General features: G+C 57.3%; 1 protein-coding gene across 13 annotated transcripts in view; it reads right to left on the bottom strand.

The window, feature by feature from the left end:
- Positions 1 to 871: 871 nt before the first annotated feature.
- Positions 872 to 15,037, bottom strand: part of BIN1 (bridging integrator 1) — a 58,149-nt gene continuing 43,983 nt past the window's right edge. For 2 of the 13 annotated variants that reach the window (XM_077153489.1, XM_077153492.1), the window contains 7 exons: positions 11,217 to 11,364; positions 9,684 to 9,812; positions 6,826 to 6,933; positions 3,873 to 3,962; positions 3,561 to 3,671; positions 3,333 to 3,434; positions 872 to 1,553 (listed from right to left, as the gene is read on the bottom strand). In XM_077153489.1, coding sequence (XP_077009604.1) covers positions 1,446 to 1,553; positions 3,333 to 3,434; positions 3,561 to 3,671; positions 3,873 to 3,962; positions 6,826 to 6,933; positions 9,684 to 9,812; positions 11,217 to 11,364 — 796 coding nt within the window. In that variant the 3' untranslated portion in view covers positions 872 to 1,445. Of the gene's footprint in view, positions 1,554 to 3,332; positions 3,435 to 3,560; positions 3,672 to 3,872; positions 3,963 to 4,666; positions 4,778 to 6,825; positions 6,934 to 9,683; positions 9,813 to 11,216; positions 11,365 to 13,540; positions 13,586 to 15,037 lie in introns of all 13 variants that reach the window. The other 11 variants (XM_077153493.1, XM_077153496.1, XM_077153497.1 and 8 more) reach the window with 9 other exon arrangements.

The following is a 15,037-nucleotide window of genomic DNA, read 5'->3' as shown; positions in this document are numbered from 1 at the left end:
TTGCTCACAGCACTTGTGATTGGCACAAGGCCCAGGCGAGGCTGCAACTACAGTCCTGCCACCCACGTATAGCAAACCATGGGCGTTACCCCAAAGTAAAGCTAAGGGTCTGGCACCCACCCCCATGTACTCACTTTTACTGTTTTATAGTTCTGTAAGATAAATGCCTTCTACCTGGGAAGTCCAGGCTGGCTTCCTACTCCTGTGTTGGCAGTGGCCGCTGGTCGCTGGAAAGCAGAGAAGAGGGAGAAGCCGCGAACTGGCTCTCGGACACGCACCATACTCAGGTTCGAATCCCTCCTACACTACTGGCCAGCAAGCCCCTAAGCTTCCGAGGGCCTCAGTTTCCCCTCCTGTGAAAGGGGATCCCAGTACGCAGCAGACTTTTGGCAACTCCCATTGCCCCAGTCCCACCACCCACTCACACAAATATCAGGGGACAGGGGAGAAAGCCCTCAGGCCAGGCAAGTCCAGACCCAGACAGACGAATGAGGAGAAGGATGCTGGCTGGGGAGCTGCTAAGAAGCTTCTGGCCCACCAGCACGTACCCCCGAGGAGATTTCCAGCCCCTCCACGTCAAGAACTCCGCCTCCCTCCACACTCTGTGCGTCAGGTTAAGCCTCTATCTTCTGTTCCTGGCTGGCTGCCCAGCGGCATGGGGTGCCAGAGGCCAGCTCGCAGCGCTGCAGTCACTGGCGGGAGGAAACCCTGCCATACAGGTGACCCTTCACCCCTGACAGGTGCTCACGCCTCAGCCTGTTTCACCATGCTTATATCCTCATTTGTTCTGGTACATAAGCCACAGATAATCACAGTTCCACTTGCACTGGTGGACGGATGACGCGGGAAGAAGGAAATAAACCAACACACATTTTCTGAGTGTTTTTGTCAGTTTTGTTTGTTTCGTTTTCTCTTGAACTCTAAGATTTATTTTCAAACAGCACACAGACGGTCTGTGGGGCAGGGCCTGCCAGGCTGGTGCCGGCCACGTGGTCACTGGGAAGACGGGGTCCCACCCCCAGCAGCTGCCAGGACAGGGCCTGGCCCAGGGGCATGGCCGCAGCTTCAGGCAAGCGTAGGGGCTCAGGGCCCCGGCCAGCACGTCCGCCAGGGTCCCACCAGCCCGTCCGGGCACTAATGCAGCTGTGGGCACCCGGCAGGCAGCTGGCTGGGGACTCCAGGAACTCAACTACAGGGGCACAGCAGCTTCAGCAACACTGAGGAGTTCCACCGGCTGTGAGAAATCGGACTCTTGGGGACAACCTAAAATCTTTGGGAGAGCACCTCTCGCTTAGGCCTCTCCTCTCAGTTTCCCTTTGCTTTTCAAAAGTCTAAAAACAACACCAGGAAAGAAAAAGAAGAAGAAGAAAAAAAAAAGAAAGAAAACACACATTTTTCGGGAAAAGGTGGATCTTCACACGCCCCGGGATCTAGACTGGCCTTGCTCACTGCAGCCGCTCGGTGAAGTTTTCGGGGAAGACGCCCCGGCATTTCTCCAGCTCCTTGTGCTGGTTCCAGTCATTCTCCTTCACTCCCATGAGCCAGCCTTCATCCTGCATGGGAAGTGGAGCTCCTGGGTCTCACCTGGGAACTGCAGGGAGGAGGCTCCTCCACCTGCCCCTCCCCCCCAACCCCTGCTAAGAATGCCTCCTGCAGGCAGCGCCCCCAGAGACTCACCTGAGGCCCCACACTCACCCCAAGAGCCACCCTGCCATTGCTGCAAGCCTGTCTAAATGCCTACAGTCCCATGCTAAGGAGCTTCCCACCTTCTAGAGCCCACAGAGGATACAAGAGCTGTCCTTCTATGCTGTCAGACTTTTTACCAACAATTCTGGAAGGTTTTAGTGGGCTCTGATCAATTAAAAACTTCTAGATAGCCCAAGGCTGCCCCACAAGTCTTCCAACCTGGGCCCAGAAGAAGATCTCTTTCCTAGGTCCCAGCTACCTCTCCAGCCTTGACCCCTGAGATGAATGGCATGGCCCTAAACTCCTGCCCCATGTCTGGGCTATGCCCCATGGGAGCTGGCCTTGCCTGGCCCAAGACCTCCTAGATCTCTGTTATTTAACATGGCGTCATTGCCTGCCTTGTCACGGGCCTGACATATTTCTTATCTGAGCCCACTGTGGGCTGGGGCCAGGATTCTGCTTCTTGAGATCCCACCTAGTGCAGGGCTGGCCCTCCAGGGGGTCAGTTGAAACCTCTGGGTTTAGAAGATTTAGTCAACTCAGCAACAAGTCCAAGAAATACTTATTACTCAAACCCCCTTCCTGCCTGTGGCCTTACTAAGTATCTGGCATCCTGAAGGCCCCAACAAGGAAACCCCATGCAGGGTGGCCTCACGCCAACCTGCCAGACTCTCTCCCCACCTCAACCTCTTTGACAACTTGTTTGCTGACGAGTTGTTACTGTACAGATTCTCAGCCTATGCAACCAGGGCCTTGTGTGCCCCTGGGATGTCCACTTGATATCAACATGACCACCCCCTCCACCCTGCTGCCAACACCCCACAAACAACCCAGTGAGCCTAGCCAGAGGGTCTGCGGCTGCCTGAACAAAGCAGCAGTCCCGACCCAGGGTCAGCCCTTGGGTCGCGCGGCAGAACACACTCAGGGCCATACTGGGCTCATGGGAGAGTAACCCACAAGGACAGGCCTCACAAGAGAAGGGTTTGGAAGGTAGTTAGGGTGAGAACCAGCGGGGGGCACCACTGGGGATGTTCAAGGGTCCTCCAGGTCACAAAGGCTGTCCCTGGGGCTGGAGTCACGGCTGCCAGGTGGGCAGGAGTCAGGGCCAGTTGCAGGAGCAGGAAGGCTCTAGCGGGGGCTGCCCAGGAAGCCTTCCTGGTCAGAAGGGGCCAGAGGCAAGGAAGGGAGGAGAAGGGGAGAAGAACTCAGCTACAAAAGGCCAGAGACAGAGCCTTAAGGCAGGAGAATAAGTGGTGAAGAAAAGCAGAGCGAGGACAGAGAAAGAAGTGAGGAAAAGGAGAAACAGCAGAGAAAGGCAACAGGGCAGCAGAACAGGAAATGGAGGGCAGGGGAAGGGAGGAGGAGAGAGAAAAGAGGGGGCTAGGGGAAGAAGTTAAGAGAAGAGAAGGAGAGCAAAAGAACAAAGACAAAAATGGAAAGGGAAGGAGAGAGCAGGCGCCAGCAGCTGCTCAGACCTGAGCCCAGGGTCTCACCTGCGACCAGTGGGCCTCTGCTGCCCCCTGCTGGCCAAGCCACGGCCTCAAAGCAGCCCCTCCTTGCTCCTGGCCCCTTCCCATCTCTCCCCTTCACGTATCCCACCCAAACTCCGGTCACCTCCCGCCCCCTCTCAGCCCCACCGCCCAGACCTGCTCCTCAGGGTTCTGGAAGGGGATCACCAGCACCACGTCGCCAGCCTTGAGCTGCAGCTCATCGGTGTCCGTGGCCGTGTAATCGTGCTGGGCCTGCACCTGCAGAGGTTGAGGGGTGGGAGGTTGCAGTAGCAGGCAGTTCCTGCCTTCATGGCCTGCCCTTAAGCCCCCCACTTCCTAGCCCTTCTCGAGGTCCCGGGCACTGGCGCTGGAGCCTAAGCTCACCTTAAACATGAATCCGGGGGGCAGGTCGGCCCGGGGGGCCCCACTACTGCCCTCCACAGTGCCGTTCACAGTTGCTGGGAAGGTTTCCACCACCACGGCGGGAAGAGAGCTCTGGAGGGTGGGGGGAGCACTGAGTCAGGCGACAAGGCAGGGCTATGTCTGACGGGGACCAGCCTGCCTCCAGGCCCCAGGGCAGGAACGAGGCCTGGGGTAGCACAGGAGGACAGGGCAGACACAGTGAGGGTTAGCTGGGGTGGATGCACAGACAGACAGCAGGGAAGAAAAGACAGGGCCTGTTCCCTGTCATCTTACGGAGGCTGCTTCACTGGCTGCCGTCCCCCCGGGCTCCTGGGCTCCAGCCGCAGGCTCCGTGCCCCCGGCCACCTCTGAGGTCTCTCCTGGCTGCAACACAAATGCCGGCCTGGGATCAGACACAGGATAGGGCAGACAACCAGGACACCGGAGACAGGTCACAGGGGCATCCCTGGACCTTAGGAGTATAGGCCCAGTGGGCGTGGGCTCCAGGAAGCTTTGAGGTCACCCTGGGTCAGGGAGGCAGCTGCAAAGAAGGTGCTGGAGGCCCATAGTGCCAGGTGATATGCCACTAAGAAACCCCCATGGGCCCCTAAGACCTGCCCCCTAGATGTGACCCACGCTGGGGGACAGCAGCATGTGTCCGTCCCAGCCCTGGACACCACCTTCTCCCTCCCAAAGAGTGTGGGGCCCAGGCAAGAGAAGTAGGCACTGACCAGCTATCATCAGGCTGACCTGGGCCAACATTCAGACTCAGCCATTTCCAAGCTCCTGAATGTCTAGCTTTTGAGGTCATGATGCAGACTGGGTGAGAAAACTCTGGTGCCTACATTCAGGGACGCTGGAGGGGAGGGTGACAGAGAAGGACTGAAATGTGCCAGCTCAGCCACCCAAGAACTTGAGGTCACCAGGACCGCCAAAGGGCAAGCCCCTCCTGGAACCTCTGGGCTCAGCCAGTCTGCGTCTATTGAGGCTCACAGCAGCCTCTCCCTCCTCTGTCCCCTTCTCTGGGCACTTTTCCTATGCTAGCCTCCCAGGGACCAGGGCCATGCAAGGGACAGGGGGGCACTTACTTGGGCCGGCCCTGGCTGGACCATTGGACTGGGCCAGGCCACAGCAAAGGTGCCCTCAGCCACACTGGGCTCCCTGGAAGGAGGCAGATCACCCGCCGGACCCTCCGTGGGCTAGTGACGGCCACCAGGAGAGAAGGGGGTAAGGCAGGGGAGGTAGGGGGACAAGGTGTGGGTAGGGCATGAGATAAGAGAAGAGCTAGGTTGGCAGAGGGGGGAGTGGATGCCAACGGGGCAGGAGGGGTCTTGCCTGAGGCTGCCTATGGAGGCTGGTTGAAAGATGGACAAAGACCCCAGAAGGTATGCCATCTCCCACCACCTCACTCCCACCACTGCTGCGTCAGCACCCACTGAATCCAGCCATCAAATCACACCTCGGGCTGTCTTTGCCCACCCCCCCCCCCCCCAGAGCTTTCTGAACTCTTCTCCAGCCCTCCAGCCCTCCTGCCCAGGCCCAGGTCACAGTCAGGGGGTCTCATCCTCCCAGCTCCTGCAGGCCACCAGAGCATACAGCTTCTGAATGGGGGAGGCTATTACCTGGCACATATACCCATAATCAGGCCTGGGACCTTAGAATCCACTCTAGAGGATGGGGAGGACATATTCTGGATGGGTGGGCCTGGGGTGGCCACAGCCACCTGTCCACCTGCCCAACCTGCAGGTGGGAGCCCATGACCTCAGAGCCCAGGAAATTGGCCTCTGAACTCCAGCTCTATCATTGCTACTTGTCGGTTAGTCGCAGGGCTTCCCTGGGCCTCCATTTCCTGAGCAGGCCCTGACCTCTCCAGCCAAGCCCTGTTCACAAAAGCCTTTCCTGCTTCTCCCATGTCATCCTGTCCTCCTTCCTCTGCCCTAAGTGCTCCCCGAAGTCACCTCCTGGTGGGTCCCAGTGGACAGACACCTCCTTGACAAGAACTGTCTTCTTTCCCCGCCCTGAAATCTCTTCTGCCTTGCAGGGCCCTGCCCACCATTGGCACATGCAAGCCATCCTGGTGACCAATGACCATCTAGAGACAAACATCATGGGCCCTCATGGAGGAGCCCCTACCCCACAGCCTTGGGCCCCGTGTCTTCCCAGAGGGAGAAGAAGCAGAACAGCTGGAAATGAGGACAGCTCAGGTGCCTTTGTGGGCATGTGAGCACACGCTTGTGCAAATGGTTGTGCAGGCAGGTGTATGCTTTGTCTATGTGCTGTGATGTGTGCAGGCATGTGTGCTTACATACGTGTGTGCTACTGTAAGTACACAGGCATGTGTGTGCTTCATGTATATGTGCAGTTGTGAGCATGCACAGGCATTTGTGTGCACTTCATGTGTGCATGTGCCTGTGAGAGTGCATAGGCATCTATGTGCTTTGTGTGTGGCTGTGAGTGTGCTCAGGCACGTGTGTGTGCTTTCCAGTGTGTGCAGCTGTGAGAGTGCACAGGCACATATGTGTGCTTCAGGCATGTGTGTGGCCATGAGTATGTGCAGGCACATGTGCATGCTGTCCTGCATGTGCAGCCGTGAGCGTGAACTAGCCCCATGAAGAGCTGGTTTAAGAAGAAGCTGGGTTATCCGTAAGTTGCCCCCATCCTCCTTGACCTTTGTTTCTGGATATCTTCCCAACGCCTCAAACCCAACACCTCTGGAGGCCAAACTGTTGGGTTTTGGTGTTTCTTTATGATTAGTGTTAAAGAGGAGGCCAGTGGTCCAGTCACACGCAGAGGAGCCATGCCCAGCAGCCAGGCGGCCCAGGGCGAACGCAGGCTTACCTCCCAGAGGTCCCACGGGATAGGCTGAGCAGCAGTGTGGGGCAAGAAGGACAGAGTTAGCACAGAGGTTAGAGACGAGGCAGCAAGCACAGCCCATGGCCAACCCCTGCCACCACCCAGCCCTCAGCCCCAGCCAGCAGCCAGGTGAGGCTGCCACCTCCATCTGGGGTCCTGGCCACCTCTTCTGGGGACTGCAAGGCCAGGGATAAGTGAGCTCATACACCTTGCTGCTGGCAGGGGTGGGTGAGGCTCTGAGAGGCCCAAGGTAGTGTTGACTGGACCCTTCTCCTCCTTAGGGACCCCTAGGCTGGTGTGTCTCTGCCTTGTTCCAGGGTTCCTAGATCAGGGAATGGGCCCCTGGAGGCTCAGATGGCCAGATGGACCATAGGCATGGTGGGCACAGACCAACCTGACCGGAGGGCGTAGGCGCCTTCGCGGGGCTCGCCACAGGCGGGAGGGGATCAAAGTCCAGGTCCAGCAGGCTAGCCTGTTCCGAGAAAGGCCCTGGGGCCTCAAACTTGGCAGCAGCAGCAGCAGAGGAAGAAAGCAGTTAGTGGCGGGGTGTCCCATGGCAGGCAGGCGCTCACCAGGTAGATGCACGGACACATGGATGTGTGCACACACACATTCTGGAGCACTGTGATGGCCACCCTTGACCCAGTGGCTTCCCACAGTGTCAGCCCTGGGGATCCGCAGACATCTGCACCGCCCGTTCCAGCGGCCACCTCTACTCAACAATGCCCTAAGATCTCACTGACCTCACCCCACACACAAATCTGACCTTGCCCCTCCCCCATGGGCCTAACTGACCTCACCCTACCCCCACCCAAGCAGGAGCTCCCAGTTGCAGCAACAGGCTGCATAAGATGACTTCTAGGTCCTCTGACTGGATGGGCCATAAGAAGAGGACCTTCGTACTGGCTTCCCCACTCCCCACAAAGGCGGTGCCCCCTTGAAGACACCCACCTGCCAGCAAGCTCCAGGGCTGAGGCCACCAATCTTCTTGTGGGGACCCAAACATTAGTGGGCTTCAGAACCACCTGAGGCAGACCCCACCCCCAACCCCAAGCCCAGAGATTCCCATGCAGTGGGTTGGGGCACAACTGGAACATGCATGGAGCAGGCACTGCCAGGAAACTGACACAGAGACCCTGCCATAAGAACCCCCTGTACAAAGAGGCAGAGTAATGTCAGAGGAGAGGGGGGCCTGGAGGGAGTGGGAGAAGCTCTGAGGAGCCACTCTGAGGATGGGAGGGCAGCACAGGTCTTCCAGGACACACCCCCTTCCACCGAGGATGGATTTGCTGGGTGGCAGCCTCTGTCGTGGGTATGGGCTTTTCCTTTGGGGCTAGCGCAGACTTTCCTAGCTGTATCCTCACCCGGAGTACCCTCCTCCTCTGCCCTCCCTCATGCAGCACCAGGAGGGGCACATAGGTAAAGAACAGGATCCTAAAAAAGGGCCCCAAGCCGACCAATCCCAGGCCAGTCCAGGACCCTGCCTCTTCTAAAGCCTAAGGGTGTCCAGCACTGGCGGGTAGGGCCCTCTGAGATGCTGTGCCCATCCCATGGCCTTGCAGCCAGAGGGGCCCAAGACCTGGGAGCAGAGGGCTGGGCTGCAGGTCTGCCAGGTGAGACCGGAGACTTCAGTCCTCAGGACACCCTGTCACCCCACAGCTCTGGGACAGAGCATCTGGCCTTGCAAACTAGGCCAAGCTGCAGACTTCAGGAGTCCAGGCCAGGGGGGAGTCATTTGCTAGGACCAGGGGGCCCAGTCCAAGTCCCTGACCCAACCATGGCCCCAACAACTGACTTGTCTTTGGGGGTCACGTCTTTGGGGGTGACTGAGCCTGGTCATCTGAAGGAGCACATATGCAGGACTCCCATGGTGCCTGGCCCCTGGGGTCCACCACAATAGGGCAGGCAGCATTGCTCACCCTGAGAGGCCCCACCCCTTCTTTGCAGAACTCTGCCAGCCTGCACAGCTGCCCCACTCAGGCTCCAAGGGGCCAGGGCTCAGCAGGTCCAAAGAGCAGGCCCAAAGGGGCTGTCTCCTCCCTGCCCTACCTGCAGGTCCCCAACATGAGGAAGGCTCTCCATGCCAGGAAACAGTGCCCGAGGTATGCTCCCACCCCAAGCTGGGCAGAGTGAGGGAGACATATGGGGACTGTGGGGAACCAATGCATGTGGGAGCCCCAGGGCATAGCCAGCATCTGGGTAGTCTGGCCCACAGGTCCCTGACAGAGTAAATGAGGACAGTGACCCTCCAAAGTGGCAAGAACCCAAGCACATTCACATAGGTAAGTGGCTAGGCCCGTGTCCTGCAGGCCTCTGAGCTTTGGGAAAAGGGGCTGGCACATGGCAGAGTCCAGAGAGTCCCAAAGTAGGGGCAGGGTCTTCACAGCTCGCCATGCTTAGGCCCAATATCCACACCAAGGACAAGAATTAAGCAAACTCCACAAGGTTGAAGCCCTGAGGTATGAGGACCAGCTGCTGGCAGTCACTGCATTGTGGCCTCACCAGATGAGCAGGGCTACCAGGATGATATTACCACAAGGGTCTCCTTACTTCCACCACCCAACAGGTGTTCACTGACTTCTGGGACATCAGTGGCTCCACCCCCCAGCCCACCTCCACCTCCAAATGTTATCAGCAGCTCTGGGAGAAAAGTCCAGGTGCCCTGACCAAGAGCTGCCCCTCCCCCTCAGCCCCCACCAATGCCACCATGAACTGCTAGACACCTCTGCCCACTGTCCCCTGACCTCCACACAGGCTGGCCTCTCTGCCTGAAGCACCCTCTCTTCTCTCACCAATGTGGCAAAGGGCCCCTGCTCCAAGCGGCCCTCTCACCCCACCCCACAAATCCTCCATGCTCCCACAGCTTCCCCTTCATCCCGTCCCTGTGAGGCCATTGCTTGTCTGACCATTCCTTGGGGAGGGCAGGCAGGTACCTCCACCTATGTCCATGTGGCTGGCCACAGCCCATGCTCAGAAATGGTTGGATGAATAGATGGATGGTAGGAGGGAAGAATGGATGGATGGATAGATGGATGGATGCATGGATATATGGATGGATGGATAGATGGATGGATGGATAAATGGACAGAAGAATGGTTTGATGAGTGGATGAGAGAGAGGCAGGCTCAGAGCAGATCTCTCTTGCTAGACCCCTGGCTCTCAAGACAGAGGCCCCAGGCATAGGACTGGGCCGGCAGTCATGCTGAGGGGAAGCGGCAGAACGGGGGTGCTGGGCCGCGTGCCACGGCTGACCTGGGAGGGGGTGGTCACGCTGATCTCAGGGACAAAGTTGCCATCAAACAGGCTGAGGATCTGCTCCTGCTTGATCTCCTTGGACGGGGTGTGTTTGGGAGGCGGAGGGACAGGTGGGCCTTTCCGGAGCTGTGGGCCAGCAGTGGGTGGGGGCCACACGGGGAGGCCAGCAGAACGAACGGTCAGGGAAGACAAACAGACAGAGACAAAGCCACAGTTAGTCCCTTCCCAGGTCACTAAGGGAAATGAAGCAAACAGTGCCACTGCTCCAACGCTGACCAGCAGCACACGGCAGCCCCTGGGGGCTGGAGACAGAAGCCGGAGTCAGGCAAGAGGTCTGGAAACATGAGCAGAGGAGAGAGGGAAAAAGAAAGAAAGAGGAAAAGAGAAGGGAAAGGAGAAGAGGAGGAGAGGGGAGACAAGGAGTCAGCAAGGCCTGGCCCTAGCTCTACTGTCCTGGGTGAGAAAGATGGAGAAAGAAACAGGAGCTGAGACAGTGCCAGGCCTCCAGACCTGGGCCCCTCAGGAAGAACCTACCTCTGCCCATTCCTACAGATCCATCTCTCCACCTCCCTCTGCATCCAGGTCTACCCAGCTAGAACTCAAGCTCAGTTGCAGCCTAGGTCATTTTGGGAAGTCAGCACAGAGCTCTGGTCCCTGGCAGAGAGGCCAGGAAAGGTCCCACAGCTGGTCATGAAGTGCAGGGCCCCAAGCAAATGGCACAGTCCCCTCTGAGCTGGGTGTCCCAGCTTGTAAAACATGGATGGCTAGGAGTACCAGGATCACAGAGGTAGGGATGAACGAATGGACACAGAGGGCTACCACGGCATCAGGCATAGAGCACATGCTATATACAAGTTTCAGCTTTATCTCTGGAGTTGACATCACTGCCAGCCTCAGCATCAACTGGGCTAAGACCAGGAGCCGGGGGCTAAGAAGAATGCTAACTGGGCTCTGACACATTACCCAGCAGCCCGGCTCTCCTCCCTTGCCAGCTGTACCTGGAGGCCAGCTCCTACAGGTTGGCAGACACCTGGGGATGCTTGGCTGGGCACAGAGTGGGTGGAGACAGGGAGTGGGCTTGACTAGGAGGGAACAGTCCAGAATCCTGGACCCCCTGCCACCTCCAGCCCCTTCCTGAGCCCTTGTTTCTTCCTGTCTCTTTAAAGATCCCTCCCAGTCATCTGGTTGGGGTGCCCCACTCAGCCCCTGCAAGAGAGAGAGAGAAGGTGAGGAAGAGGGAAAGGTAGCTGCCACTGGAGACTCTGGAAGCTCAAGAGCCCCAGAGCATCTGTCCAGGGAGAAGAGGTAGAGGGAGGAAGATTGAGTAGCCGAAAGGTCATGGAAAGGTCAGGAAGGAAGACGCATTAGGGTAGGGTAGGGACAGACAGTCAGAGACCCATGGAGAGGACCAGCGCCACTGAGGAGAGCCTGGGCTGGTGGGACTCATGGACAGAGGCCTGGAAGGGGAAGGAGGAGGAAGAGGAAGAGAAAGAGGACAGGCCAGGTCACCGGTGGAGACCTTGTGCTCACCTGAGATGGGGACTTGGGGAGGGTGGCCCCAGGCGTGTCCACGCTGGCCGGCTCAAGCTCATGGTTAACTCTGATCTCCGGCGTGGCAGCAGGGGAGCCATCTGGAGGTGGCGAGGGGCTCTTGTTCCCCTTGGCAGGAGCATTGTCACTGTGAGGCAAGAAAAGAGAGGAGGCTGATACAGGGATGGCATGGCATAAGAGGGGGTATGCAGATATGTAGGTAAGCATGGGAGACCGCAGAGATGGGTATCCCCAAGGACCCCTGGGGGACGATGTATATGTGCACAGGTATACACAAGTATGTGAGTGCTCATGTGGGTCCATATGTGATAAGGTGTGCATTCGTGTGTGGATGTGTGCCCATATGTAACTGTGTACAAGGTTGTGTGCGAACATGTCTGAGTGGGCCCATGCATGAATGAGTATGGTATGTGTGTGCTGTGTGGCTCTGTGTGAAATTGTGCAAGTTCATGTATCCATGCATCAAATAGTGTGTCCATGTGCACTGCATATCTGTGTGAAATTGTCTTAGTGTGTCCTCTAATATCCACACATGAGTATATGTCCACGCATATCTATATGTGAAATTTGTGCCTGCAAGTGTGCATGTGTTCACAGGGGTGGGTGGGAATGAAAGGCCAATGGCATGAGACCACACCTGTTCACAGCCTGGGCCTGCCTTGGAGACAGGACAGCACAGGATAGAACACACACAGGAGGGCAGAGTTGCAGGGGCAGCAGGGCCGGTCCACCACGCTGTCAGGCTCCACAGGGCCTTTCCCCACCCTGTGTTGCCGGGGCCTGAGATGGCACTAGAAAGCTAAATATCACCACATGCGTCCACAGCAGCTCCTTGGCTCATGCCAGGCCCAAACTTCAGCCTGGGCCCAATACACGGCAGGCCTCCTGTCTTGCACGTGCAATGCCAACCTTCCTTTCCCCACCTTCCCACCACACACACACACACACACACACACACACACACACACACACACACACACACACAGTTCCTGGCTTCTGCCCCTTTGCTCCAAAGGCCATCAGTGGGGTCTGGCCAAATGAGGGCTGCTGCCCTCCCTGCAGAGAGGAGTGACAGGGAAAGCCCTCAAACAGGTGACTCAGGACCCAAGACAAAGGATAAATGGTGGGTACAGTGCGAAGAGAGAGCAGAGAACAAATATCCACATCTGTTCCTTCATAAAGAAACTCTAGAACAGCACTGCCCCGTATAGTAAACATGAGCCTCAGGTGGCTCCCCGGCTGCAAATTAATTTAGGCTAAATAAAATGTAAAATTCAGTTCCTCGGCCACACCAGCCACATCTCAGGGCTGCGCAGTGCAGTTTGGGGAAGATGCAAAAAGGGCCTAGCCCACCCGGCAGGAGACAGCTGTGAACGTTTTCATTTCTTTGAACTCTGTTTTCAGTGAATGTATCTGTCCACTTAAATGCATACATAAACATACACAGAGGACACACACACACCATTAAAAACACCACCACTTCTGGTGTATTTAAAGGATATTGACTGCAGCTTACAATGCTTAATAAAAAATCTTTATTCTTTTAGTATTAAAAAAACCCCACCACCACTGCAGTGCCCCAACTCCAGGGCCTTTCCCAGGCTTCCTTACTCCCTTCCACACCTGTAAATGTCACTCTAGGACCCTGCGGCCCAGCCCTGGGCTGGAGACGCCAGGATTGCATCTGGGATCCACAGAGTCAAGCAGAGTCATTCTCCTCCTTGGTTCTTCTGCTACTCCCTCCCTGCTCAGACCTCCCTTCCTGCCCACCCCACTCCCCTGGGCACACACATGTACACACAACATGGACCACCTCCCAGCCCACACGCACAGACATCACAGCCCACCTCCCCGCACACACACAACACACAGACAACGCGGCCCACCCCTCAGCACACACTCGCACACACAGCCCACCCCCCAGCATAATATGCCCCCCCCACACACACACACACGCACTGACAACACAGCCCACCTCCTAGCACACAACGCGGCCCGCCCACCCCTCAGCACACAAATGCGCACAAAGCACAAGCACACACACAATACAATCACCCCCCCAGCACATACACACATACACGCACGCAGCAGCCCACCCCCCAGCACACAATGCGGCCCACCTCCCAGCACACATGTGCATACGCACATAGCCCTCCCCGGCCCCCGGCCCAGGCAGCTGCATCACACTCAAGAGGCTGTTAGGGTTAGTGGCACCCCAGAGCCAGACCTAAGGCGCATGCACGGGGTTGGCCCAGGCCAGGGCTGGCCTGGGGGACCCACAGCGCAGCACTCACTACCAGTACCTGTTCTTCTTTCTGCGCAGCCTGGAGAACAGTTTAGTTTTCTTTCTGTGGGGATGGATGGGAGGCCTTCATGATGGGGACACGGCGGCGAGGCTGGCCTGCCTGGTCCCTCCCAAGCCAGCTCTGTACAGAGGGCCAGGAGAAAAACAGCCTCCCCCACTCTGCAGAGATCATGAAAGAGACCAGGGCCCTTCAGGGCAGTGCCTGGCCCTATCCTCAGAGTCATGGCCAGTCACGGGTCGCCCTGGTCCACCTTGGCATGCTGCCACAGGCCCTGGGCTGGTGCTACTGAAATAAGCAGAATGGAAGAGGGCACAGCCCAAGATGGCAGGCCCAGGGTTGGGGGTTGCGGGAAGCCTCTGGCCATTGCCCTCCCATGGTCAAAACTACCAGGAGCTCCCAGAGGGCCCAGAATGTGCCAGGCAGGGTAGGGCTCCTGGCCAGCCTGGGGCCAAGGCGAGGTGGCGACCTGGGCTCAGGATTCTCTGATTCCCTCCCTGGCTCCTCAGACCCTTTTCCAAGGAAGGCTTGGACCCAAGAAACTGCCTGCAGACAGAGGGAAAAGCCTGCACCGCCACCCTCCAGCCCCTTCCAGATGTTTCCTCCAGGACCTGAGGCCAGGCAGGCCATCACAAGGGGAGGGCGCCCCTAGCAGGAATTTTAGGGGAGGAGGGGGAAGGATGATGAGACTCATTGAATGCCTTCTTCATCCAAAGATCAGAGCTCGGTCACCCCAAGAAGTAGATAAAATCACCCCAATCTACAGATGAAGGGAACCAGATTCAGGAGCTGCTTACCACACCAGGCTGTGGCACACACATGCAGACTCATATACTCTCTTAGACACACTCACGTGCAGTCACACACACTCAGCCTCACACATACGCACAGTTACTCAGTCACACACTCCCACACTCTCACACTCAGCCTCATACTCACACTCAGACACTCTCACACATACTCTCGCTGTATCACAGGCTCACATACTCAGCTGCACTCACTCATTCAGTAACTCTCACATGCTCATACATACCTCTAGTGTCACACACACATACTCAAACACTCCCACAGTCACACTCACACATTCCACAGGGTCACTCACACACACACACCATCAGAAAGGAAGGGAAGTCCCAGAACCTGTTTTGTTACCCACGACCCACAGCCAGAGGAACAAAACGCTTCTGCTCCGGAAGCAGGGATCTCCTCTGCAGTGGGGCCCCTAAGGGCACTGGCTGTGTGACAGCAACCAGGACGCAGCCTCCAGGGAGAGCCAGCAGAGGGGAAAGGTGGCACTCCCTTTCTAGAAGGTTCTGTATCCGAGAGTCACTTAGCAATCCCCCTACTTTGGCTGCTCCTGCTACACAAACAAAGAGCTGAGGCCTCCAGACTCTGGTGATCTGCATCTACTCTACCCAGGGGGGTGCTTCTGCTAGGATGGATACCACCTGACTAGTGAGGATACTGTCCTCCCTGAACAGGGAGAGATCGAGCTAG

Source organism: Tamandua tetradactyla, chromosome 3 (assembly GCF_023851605.1).
Source record: "Tamandua tetradactyla isolate mTamTet1 chromosome 3, mTamTet1.pri, whole genome shotgun sequence".
NCBI classification, from domain to species: Eukaryota; Metazoa; Chordata; class Mammalia; order Pilosa; family Myrmecophagidae; genus Tamandua; species Tamandua tetradactyla.
Note: the sequence above shows the minus strand (reverse complement) of the source record. Positions and strands in the feature narration are given on the sequence as shown.